The following is an 11,631-nucleotide window of genomic DNA, read 5'->3' on the forward strand; positions in this document are numbered from 1 at the left end:
TGGTTTTATAATAATAATTAAAAAAAATATATATTTAAAAAGAAAATCCAGATGAAGGTAACTGTAATGAAGTCCGTTTATTTAAAAAACAAAAAAAAAATTAAGCAAATTCGTTCCAATTTTAGTTCTCACTGCCACCTGTTGTTCATATTCAGTACTGTAAATAAAGTTCAACAGTAACAGCAGCCCTGATTGATACTGGAAATCACATTCAAGCTTATTTTAATTCAAAAACTGAATTTTCTTGACAGATGGTGTCCATCATGGAGTGCTCACTCGGGGCTAACATTCTAGTTAGTTGTGTACTTGCGGTAACTTTTGTACCCCACACAAACCACTATGTGTTGGGTGAAAATGAGTTTTATTTAGGTATTTGTCATGTGTCGTCTGATTCCAGCTTTAGCGATGATGATAAGGATGAGAAGGAAGATGCCCAGAGTCCAAATCACTCCCAATGGAAGCACCAATGTGAGGAGATCTAAAATGAGACAATCCATACAGTTCAAACATTTAAAAAAAAAAAAAAAAAAAAAAAAAAAATAATAATATATAATATATATATATATATAATATATATATATATATATATATATATATATATATATATATATATATATATATATATATATATATATATATATATATATATATATATATATATATACACACACACACACACACACACAGTACAGTCCAAAAGTTTGGAACCACTAAGATTTTTAATGTTTTTAAAAGAAGTTTCGTCTGCTCACCAAGGCTACATTTATTTAATTAAAAATACAGTAAAAAAACAGTAATATTGTGAAATATTATTACAATTTAAAATAACTGTGTACTATTTAAATATATTTGACAAAGTAATTTATTCCTGTGATGCAAAGCTGAATTTTCAGCATCGTTACTCCAGTCTTCAGTGTCACATGATCCTTCAGAAATCATTCTAATATGCTCAAGGATGCATTAAATCAATCAAAAGTGGCAGTAAAGACATTTATAATGTTACAAAAGATTAGATTTCAGATAAACACTGTTCTTTTGAACTTTCTATTCATCAAATAATCCTGAAAAAAAAAAAAAAAAAAAAAAAAAAAAATATTGTACACAAATATTTTGTACAATTGTACACATTAAATGTTTCTTGAGCAGCAGATCAGCATATTAGAATGATTTCTGAAGGATCATGTGACACTGAAGACTGGATTTAGTGACGCTGAAAATTCAGCTTTGCATCACAGAAATAAATATTTTAAAGAACATCATAATAGAAAAAAAAAAACATTTTAAATTGCAATAATATTTTACTATATTGCTGTGTTTTTTCTGTATTTTTGATCAAATAAATGCAGGCTTGATGAGTAGAAGAGGCTTCTTTTGAAAACATTAAAAATAGTAATGTTTCCAAACTTTTGAATGGTAGTGTATATATATTAAATGCCATATATAAACATACTTATCTTGGGACTAACTGGTAGCTCTTGTTTGATTGGTCCATAAGACAGTAGACCTTGAGCCTGCTCATCCATAACAACCTCTCTTTTGGATACAGTTTTACATTCCTAAAAAAAAAAAAAAAAAAAAAAAAAACTCAGGTCAAGTTAAAAATGTAAAATGTGATTGTCCAAAACCTAGCAGGTTAAATAAATGCTTACAGGAATACAAGACTGTCCGTCCTCAGGTGTGCAGAGATGCACAGTGCAGTGCAGGTAGAATCTGTGAGGCTCGTGTACAAACTGAAACATATCAAACGAGTAACGGACAGTCGACCCTACACCATTTCTTCCTGCGGGGTGCGGCGTACCATTACCAAATGAAGTTGTTTTGTCATTGGCGCACCTTAAAGACAAATAGGAAAATGTCAAGACATATTCTGAAGGGTGAAATATTTATTTGGAAAATGTATGGCAACTCAGTCTCGTGAGAAAACGTAACTTTTTCAAGGTGGCGATTTCGTACAAAATCATACAATAGCTGCGTCTCATTTCAGAGGCTGTGTACTCCAGAGGTCGCATTTGAAGGCTGCATACGTCTTATATAAGAAGAGTAACCATAATAAAATTGATGGTTATTCCTTGTGAGGTGTAATATACTTTATTTTCTTTCTTAATTTGCAATCCAACAGTTATTTTTCCTAAATGAGACCGCCTCAATGACGTATGCAGCCTTCAAATGTGACCTCCGGAGGATGCAGCCTTCGAAATGAGACGCAGCTAATGTGATTCGTATGGAAACGTACAATTATTATAAAAGCAAGCATGAAGGGAAGTGGTGCTCACTGCAGAGCCAAATGACGTCCAGCTCCATCTCTGTGGATCTAATGGGTGGAGGGATAGAGTTAAGGGTAGGGTTGTCGTTGAATTTTCTATCTCCACCCATTACGCCCAAATTACATCCAGAGAGGGGGAGCTGGACTTCACCCTCCACCTGTTGCTCTGCAATCATCAGCCTCTCCATGAAGGTCCAGTCCAAACCTGATCCCTGAACCTAACCATTTCTTCTCTTCCATGTCAGTCTCCTACGTTGTTCACGTAGTAAATACAGTGAGGAGCTTCCGAGTTTTACGTCCAAATGCCGGCTCAGTATTTTCTGACGTAAAACCCGGAAGTGCTGCACTGTATTTACTACGTGAACAACAAAGGAGACTGACATGGAAGAGAAGGAATTGTTGAATAAAGTTATTTTTGGTTTGTTTTTTGTGCACAAAAAGTATTCTTGTCGCTTCATAACATTAAATGGGTTAGTTCACCCAAAAATTAAAATAATGTCATTTATTACTCACGCTCATGCCGTTCCACAGACCCATAAGACCTTCGTTCAACTTCGAAACACAACTTGTTGAAATCCGATGGCTCTGTGAGGCCTGCATTGCCAGCAATGACATTTCCTCTCTCAAGTTCCATTAGTCAAGTCAAGTCACCTTTATTTATATAGCGCTTTTTACATTGCAGATTGTGTCAAAGCAGCTTTACATTGATAACTGGTACATAATTTGGCTGCACAGCAGCTCTTAAATAATAGTGTCAATGCAGGCAGATCAAAGCACTGTTGAATAAATGTCAAGAATACTGTTGAATATCAAATGTCAAGTGTCCCCAACTAAGCAAGCCAAAGGCGACAGCGGCAAGGAACCCAAACTCCATCAGGTGACATCAGGTGGCAAACAAGTGGCAGATAGTTGTTAAGATGGAGAAAAAAAAAACCTTGGGAGAAACCAGGCTTAGTCGGGGGGCCAGTTCTCCTCTGGCAAACAGTGCTTTGTTACAATCAGGTTGCTATCATAAGTCTGATAGGATCGCAACAATCAAAGTATATATTTCAGTTCCATCCAGTTGAGAATCGTATTCATCACGCCGGTATGGACGGCGTTTTTATGTACTAAAAACATTTAAATCAGTTCATGTGAGTACAGTGGTTCAATATTAATATTATAAAGCGAAAAGAATATTTTTGGTGCGCCAAAAAAACAAAATAACGACATATATAGTGATGGCCGATTTCAAAACACTGCTTCGTGAAGCTTCGGAGCATAATGAATCAGCGTTATCAAATCAGCGTTTCGGAGCGCCAAAGTCATGTGATTTCAGCAGTTTGGCGGTTTGGCACTCGATCCGAATCATAATTCGATACGCTGATTCTTGAAGCTTCATAAAGCAGTGTTTTGAAACCGGCCATCACTAAATAAGTCGTTATTTTGTTTTTTTTTGGTGCACCAAAAATATTCTCGTCGCTTTATAATATTAATATTGAACCACTGTACTCACATGAACTGATTTAAATATGTTTTTAGTACATTAATGGATTTGAATTGAGAGAGGAAATGTCATTGCTGGCTGTGCAGGCCTCACTGAGCCATCAGGATTTCAACTAAAATATATTAATTTGTGTTCCGAAGATGAACGAAGGTCTTACAGGTGTGGAACAGCATGAGGGTGAGTAATCGCATTATTTTCAAGCTCAAGTTCAAGTTGGTCAAACAAATTTGCCATGTTGACCAACAGAAAGCTGCTTGGTTTGAACACGACTTCTGTGTGAGTTGTGCTTTCATGCATTGCTACACTGTGAATAATGGACACAAGACTATTCACTAATGTGGCCCACAAAAATATCTTACCGATTCGCCAAAACTAGTAATAAATAAAAAAAAAAAAAAAGTGTTACAAAATTGCCATGGGAGTGTTAAAGGATTAGTCCACTTTTAAATACACTTTTCCTGATAAATTTACTCACCCCCATGTCATCCAAGATGTTCATGTCTTTCTTTTGTCAGTCGAAAAGAAATGAAGGTTTTTGAGGAAAACATTCCAGGATTATTCTCCTTACAGTGGATTTCAATGGCTACCAACAGATTGAAGGTCAAAATTACAGTTTCAGTGCAGCTTCAAGGGCTTTAAACGATACCAGATGAGTAATAAGGGTCTTATCTAGCGAATCGATCGGTCATTTTCGGAAAAAATACAACCGTTTATGCTTTATAAACAAAATATCGCCTTGAACTTACTTTCCGCTTCCGCATTCTTCATAACGCTTACGCTGAATGTCCTACGCCTTCCCTATTCAAATTACGGAAAAAAACGAAACTGCCGCCGCGTTCGTTCCGTAAGTAGAATAGGGAAAGCGTAGAACATTCAGCGTAAGCGTTATGAAGAATGCGGAAGCGGAAAGTACGTTCAAGGCGATATTTTGTTTATAAAGCATAAACGGTTGTATTTTTTTCGAAAATGGCCGATCGATTCGCTAGATAAGACCCTTATTACTCATCTGGTATCGTTTAAAGCCCTTGAAGCTGCACTGAAACTAATTTTGACCTTCAATCTGTTGGTAGCCACTGAAATCCACTGTAAGGAGAAAAATCCTGGAATGTTTTCCTCAAAAACCTTCATTTCTTTTTGACTGACGAAAGAAAGACATGAACATCTTGGATGACATGGGGGTAAGTAAATTTATCAGGAAAAGTGTATTTAAAAGTGGACTAATCCTTTAATTAGATTTAAAATTTACAGACATACAATTCACAATACTAGCTCACCCGTTTGCCAGCAGCGTGTGGCTAAAGCCTGACTTATCACTAGCTTGAGGGGTCTGCGTAGCCCAACACTCATTTACTTTCAGATGGAAGAAGTCTTCCGGCTCCGTCACTTGGATCTGCACGTAGATTTGATCCCCGAGCTTAACGGTAGGTGGGCTGGTGAAAGCCTCAGTGTATGTGTGATCTTTGAACAAATTCATCTCCACCTTGGCATCGACTTCATCCACCTTAAATATTCTTTCACTTCAAAAACAATCAAATCAGTTGAATACACATCGGTTATCAATATAATTTAACATCAGAGCATTACCTTGAGAAAGAGATGACTGGAAACGCCAGGCTAAGTCTGCGAATGTACGGATAGACGCACTTGTACTCAATCTGCACAAATGGATCTCTCACAATGTTTCCGTAGACAGGTGGGTCAGACATCAGTGTTAAGGAGTACGTAATGTGTGTTATGTTCTTCTGTTGAGAATAGATGCCACTTAGGAATATGTAATATGTAAATGCTGTTTTTGAATGAGAAAAATAGTAGCCTACTTTACCTCCAGAGGTTTACCTCCACAGGCAGTGTACTGGTCCATTGGTGTGTGCACTGTGAAATAGGCTGATCCAGAGATCTCCTCTCTATGTGCACGACAGCTGGAGTTAACCAAATGAACCGCTTCTACTCCCACATTGTAGTATTTGAAGAACTCTTCGGCAACCAGGATGGAAATGAAGTCTTTGCCACACGTCACATTCATTGTTGCAACTTGAAAATAAATATTTGATACATATTTAAATTGTGCAGTTAAAACATCATAAGGAAAACAGCTGGTTTCTTAGTCTTAGCTGGTACTTAGTTAGCAAAAAGACCAGGGGCCAGCTGCATAAACAACCAGCTGAACATCAGGCCTGGGAGATAAGTTTAAACCAGCTAAGCAAATCAACTGATTTAAGCACTCTTTCAGCAAGGCTGACTGTCCTTTACCCTGGTCACAGAGATCTCCGAAGTAGCCAGCTGCACATTTACAAGTTTGCCTCTGCGACAAAATGCAGGTGGTCGGGTCAGAACATTGAGATATCTCACATTCACCTAGATGAAAAATGGCCTTTAATAACTAGACTTTACTGAGATGACACCATTTCCATCACATATTACCTTACCAGAAATACTCCCAACAGCACAAAGTAAGGCTGCAAGATGCAGAAACACCTGTGAGAGAACAAATATATGTTAAAATCTTACACTAAAACATTGATATTGTAGTTCACTCCAAATAAAATAAAGTTCACACCTTTGATTTCTGATAACGTGCCATTTGTGTCGCAAAATCCTTCTTTAATTTAGAGTTTTTTTTTTTTTTTTTTTTTTTCGAAAATAGCAATTTTAATATAAGTAGCCTAATATCTAGACTACATGTCAAAGGGATCTTACGCAAGTAAACATGGATTAAATACTTCAGAGACAAACCCTTAATGAATTTGATGAGTGACACCTGCTGACTGAAAACGAGACAACAGACGTGTTCGACTTGATCGACAGATGTATGTCATCAAACTACCGCGAGAGCGCAGACTACTCCGTATGCTTTCGAATCGCTCTCGCGGTACTTCATACATACACCGAAGGCCTGCGCCGCTTCATGTAAAAAAATAACTAACACGTGTGCTGGCCGTCTGATTGTTAAAAGTTTTATATTTAATAAAAATTAACATTTTACATCCCTCAGGCAACATTGTACCATAGTGGAACTCAAGTATTACCAAACCATCATATTATTATGTTATTATATCAAGTTATCATATACCATATTCATCCTCATCTCCATCTTCTCTCACCCTCACTCTCTCCCTGACAGATTGTCACTATGATTTCATCTTCCTCATCACAGTATGACCCCTCATTAACTCCTCATCCTCACCCTCATTTACTGCCAGTGCTACCTGTGTTTTATACCTTTTTGAAGTGCTATAGAAAATGTGCAGATCATAATATGTGCAGATATAGCTATAGCAGATATGTGCAAAATCAAGTGAAAATGCAAATATATTTAGATAATTCTAACTCTTTTCCTTACAAATATAATACATTTGTATTCAAACCTATTATGCCTGTATATGGCCTTATGCGATTCCATTATGGTACAATGTTGCCTTGGGGCAACACACAGTTTTTTGTTATTTTCTCTAAAACATTTGATGATATATAATGTAAAATTCTTAAAAATACTTCTTTACTTGGCATTGAAGGTGACTCATATATTTTTGTGGGTGATTAAATGGATACAAACAAGTGAAAAAAGCACTTTTCAATGGAGAAAATATGGAGTCATGATGTGCACGTGCTGAAACAGGACACAAAATGGACCCCTGTTGGTCATGTTTTGGTCTTTTTTGCACTTTTATTGATTAGTATTTGAGTTATTCTGTACTGAGATATGTTTGATCAATCAATTGGTGCCTTATTTTATTAAAAACAAACTAAAATAGACCATGTTGCCTGGAGGCAACACCGTACCATAGAGGGTTAAAGGTGCAATATGTAAGAATTTTGCAGTAAAATATTCAAAAACCCACTAGGCCAGTGTTATATATTTTGTTCACTTGAGTACTTACAATATCCCAAATGTTTCCAACTATTTGTAAATCATGAGAAAACTGCAATTTTAACCAAGGCTCTGGGACGTGTGAGGAGTCGCCTGTCAACTGCGTCATACCCGTGTTATCCTCGGTTTTATTTTGTAGAAACCATGGAAACACCAAAGACGCTTTAATATCTACATGTTTTAATAGACAAGGAAACAACTGTTTGGTTACATTTATAGACAGAAAACTAATTATTGTTATATAGCTCAACACATTTAGTCTTGTTGTTTTCTAATTTTCTTGATTTTTTTGCGAGTACCATGCTTTACCATGAGAAAAACACTATTTTGTCAAGTAGCTAACATAGCATAATCAGAAGCAGCTTTATTTTTAGTAACAGTAATACAGCATTTTCTCCATCATACAATACGCTTTAAAATTAATTGCATGCCATTAATCAACACAAGCCATCCAGCATTTAATATGATATTCTAAAATCGATCTATCTTACTGCAGTGTGTAACAGTGTCTCACAGCAGCCGCCGAGCGAACGCACAGAGTAACGTAATATAATTTTCAACACAGTCAAATGTATCTAATATGATAAATAGAGTTGCGTTACCTCATACTCATGACCGGAAAAGCGGAAGTGGCGCCGACAACTGTGTCATAATAAAGTTCCGCTGCTCGTGAGACGTGTTGCGCAATCGCTCCAGCGGCCTCGTTCAGCTCCAACAACACTCGGTCCTGCTCTGCTTCATACTACAGTAACGTTAATAATCGCATCCATGAACATGATTTCTTCCCGAGTCCTATCCCAATTCTTTTCCACTGGCCGTTGTGTCAAAGACCACATGTCCCAAGATTCTGCTCTAAAACTTGGCGTCATCAAGCTACTCCTTTGTTTTGAATAGGCCTCTAGCGGACAGAAAATATTACATATTGCACCTTTAAAGGATTACTTCACTTTAAAATGAAAATTACCCCAAGTTTTACTCACCCTCAAGCCATCCTAAGTGTACAGTGGGTACGGAAAGTATTCAGACCCCCTTAAATTTTTCACTCTTTGTTATATTGCAGCCATTTGCTAAAATCATTTAAGTTCATTTTTTTCCTCATTAATGTACACACAGCACCCCATATTGACAGAAAAACACAGAATTGTTGACATTTTTGCAGATTTATTAAAAAAGAAAAACTGAAATATCACATGGTCCTAAGTATTCAGACCCTTTGCTGTGACACTCATATATTTAACTCAGGTGCTGTCCATTTCTTCTGATCATCCTTGAGATGGTTCTACACCTTCATTTGAGTCCAGCTGTGTTTGATTATACTGATTGGACTTGATTAGGAAAGCCACACACCTGTCTATATAAGACCTTACAGCTCACAGTGCATGTCAGAGCAAATGAGAATCATGAGGTCAAAGGAACTGCCTGAAGAGCTCAGAGACAGAAATGTGGCAAGGCACAGATCTGGCCAAGGTTACAAAAAAAATTCTGCTGCACTTAAGGTTCCTAAGAGCACAGTGGCCTCCATAATCCTTAAATGGAAGACGTTTGGGACAACCAGAACCCTTCCTAGAGCTGGCCGTCCGGCCAAACTGAGCTATCGGGGGAGAAGAGCCTTGGTGAGAGAGGTAAAGAAGAACCCAAAGATCACTGTGGCTGAGCTCCAGAGATGCAGTCGGGAGATGGGAGAAAGTTGTAGAAAGTCAACCATCACTGCAGCCCTCCACCAGTCGGGGCTTTATGGCAGAGTGGCCCGACAGAAGCCTCTCCTCAGTGCAAGACGCATGAAAGCCCGCATGGACTTTGCTAAAAAACACCTGAAGGACTCCAAGATGGTGAGAAATAAGATTCTCTGGTCTGATGAGACCAAGATAGAACTTTTTGTCCTTAATTCTAAGCGGTATGTGTGGAGAAAACCAGGCACTGCTCATCACCTGTCCAATACAGTCCCAACAGTGAAGCATGGTGGTGGCAGCATCATGCTGTGGGGGTGTTCTTCAGCTGCAGGGACAGGACGACTGGTTGCAATCGAGGGAAAGATGAATGCGGCCAAGTACAGGGATATCCTGGATGAAAACCTTCTCCAGAGTGCTCAGGACCTCAGACTGGGCTGAAGGTTTACCTTCCAACAAGACAATGACCCTAAGCACACAGCTAAAATAACGAAGGAGTGGCTTCACAACAACTCTGTGACTGATCTTGAATGGTCCAGCCAGAGCCCTGACTTAAACCAAATTGAGCATCTCTGGAGAGACCTAAAAATGGCTGTCCACCAACGTTTACCATCCAACCTGACAGAACTGGAGAGGATCTGCAAGGAGGAATGGCAGAGGATCCCCAAATCCAGGTGTGAAAAACTTGTTGCATCTTTCCCAAAAAGACTCATGGCTGTATTAGATCAAAAGGGTGCTTCTACTAAATACTGAGCAAAGGGTCTGAATACTTTTGTACCATGAGATATTTCAGTTTTTCTTTTTTTAATAAATCTGCAAAAATGTCAACAATTCTGTGTTTTTCTGTCAATATGGAGTGCTGTGTATACATTAATGAGGAAAACAAATGAACTTGATGATTTTAGCAAATGGCTGCAATATAACAAAGAGTGAAAAATTTAAGGGGGTCTGAATATTTTCCGTACCCACTTTATATGACTTCCTGACGCATCCGAGCTTTACAATGGATCATCAAGTGTGAGCAGAAGAAAGTGCCTCTATCCACATCCATCCATAAACACAGCTCCGGGGGGTTAATAAAGGCCTTCTGAAGCGAAGCGATGCGTTTGTGTAAAAAAATATCCATATTTAACAAGTTATGAAGTAAAATATAGCTTCCACCAGACCGCCTTCCATATTCTACTTTCGAAGAAAGTGTAAAATTCTAGCAGTTCAAAACGCTTACACTACGTCCTACACCTTCGCTATTCAACTTACAGAAAAAACTTAACTAACGTGATGTCAGTTTACACTTTCTTCGTAACTTGACGGAAGGCGGTCTGGAGGAAGCTGGATATTTTAGAACTTGTTAAATATGGATATTTTTTTTACATAAACGCATCATTTCGCTTCAGAAGGCCTTTATTAACCCTCGGCAGGGTTGCCAGGTTTTCACAACAAAACCCGCCCAATTGCTCCTCAAAAACTAGCCCAATCGCAATTCAGGGGGGTCCCGCGGTAAAAATCACATTTTCAGGGGCAAAATTTGCGTTTTTGGCAGGGCTCCCCTGGTAAAATTCGCATTCCAAGGACTAAATATCACGTTATTTTGGATCGATTCAATCCGCGGACATGAAAAACAACCCGTGGCAACAGTGTAAAAGTAGCCCAATTTGGCAACACTGTCCCCCGGAGCCATGTGGAGTATGTTTATAATGGATGATAAAGCACTTTCGTTGATCATCGCTCACTGCCATTATAAAGCTCGGATGTGTCAGGATACTTATTAATATTTCTCCGATTGTGTTCATCAGAAAGAAGAAAGTCATATACACCTAGAATGGCTTGAGGGTTGGGGTCATTTTCATTTGAAAGTGAACTAATCCTTTAAACCAACAATCACACTTTTTTTTTTTAAGTCAGTACAGACCAATAAATAAATAAATACTAAAATAAAATCATATAAAATAGATAGTGGTGATATGTATATAGAGAGAGAGCCTATGTTAGGTCATACTTTATAATAAGTAAATATACATACAACAGCTTAATTTTTTCCAAGAAATAAAACCTCTTAATCATTAATCTTAGTATTTTTATCTTTCCATGGCAGAAATAGTAGTATAGCTAGTGCGGTTTCGAATTCAGCACCAGTCATATTTTTAAAGAACACATGACTCTTTTGACGTAATCAAAACAAATCCAATGATCGGCGCTCGATTTACCAGGCGTTGATGTTAGTAGGAAGTCATGTGAGCCGGGACATATGGCGGCTATGGTCAATTTCTTATCCTGAAAAACACTGATCCGCTTCTGTCATCACTCGCGAGGAAATATTCATCTTGTTTATGTTCTGTACAGAGGCAAT

At 37.8% G+C, this 11,631-nt stretch overlaps 1 protein-coding gene across 6 annotated transcripts; it reads right to left on the reverse strand.

Moving 5' to 3' along the window:
• Nucleotides 1–58: 58 nt before the first annotated feature.
• On the reverse strand, nt 59–11,625 carry zpd (zona pellucida glycoprotein d). 6 transcript variants are annotated; one of them, XM_048157735.1, is made up of 9 exons: nt 11,489–11,625; nt 6,176–6,224; nt 6,000–6,104; nt 5,572–5,780; nt 5,334–5,491; nt 5,024–5,266; nt 1,650–1,833; nt 1,451–1,556; nt 59–478 (listed from the first exon to the last, which is right to left on the reverse strand). In XM_048157735.1, the coding sequence occupies exons 4-9, from the start codon at nt 5,770–5,772 to the stop codon at nt 366–368; spliced, it is 1,005 nt and encodes a 334-aa protein (XP_048013692.1). In that variant the 5' UTR covers nt 5,773–5,780; nt 6,000–6,104; nt 6,176–6,224; nt 11,489–11,625; the 3' UTR covers nt 59–365. The 6 variants fall into 6 exon arrangements, with proteins under 6 accessions (XP_048013692.1, XP_048013690.1, XP_048013694.1 ...); XM_048157733.1 differs by lacking the exon at nt 11,489–11,625 and adding an exon at nt 6,307–6,559; XM_048157737.1 differs by lacking the exon at nt 11,489–11,625 and adding an exon at nt 6,307–6,554 and having other exon boundaries at nt 6,000–6,051.
• Nucleotides 11,626–11,631: the final 6 nt, after the last annotated feature.

This window comes from Megalobrama amblycephala, linkage group LG15 (assembly GCF_018812025.1).
Source record: "Megalobrama amblycephala isolate DHTTF-2021 linkage group LG15, ASM1881202v1, whole genome shotgun sequence".
In the NCBI taxonomy this organism is placed as follows: Eukaryota; Metazoa; Chordata; class Actinopteri; order Cypriniformes; family Xenocyprididae; genus Megalobrama; species Megalobrama amblycephala.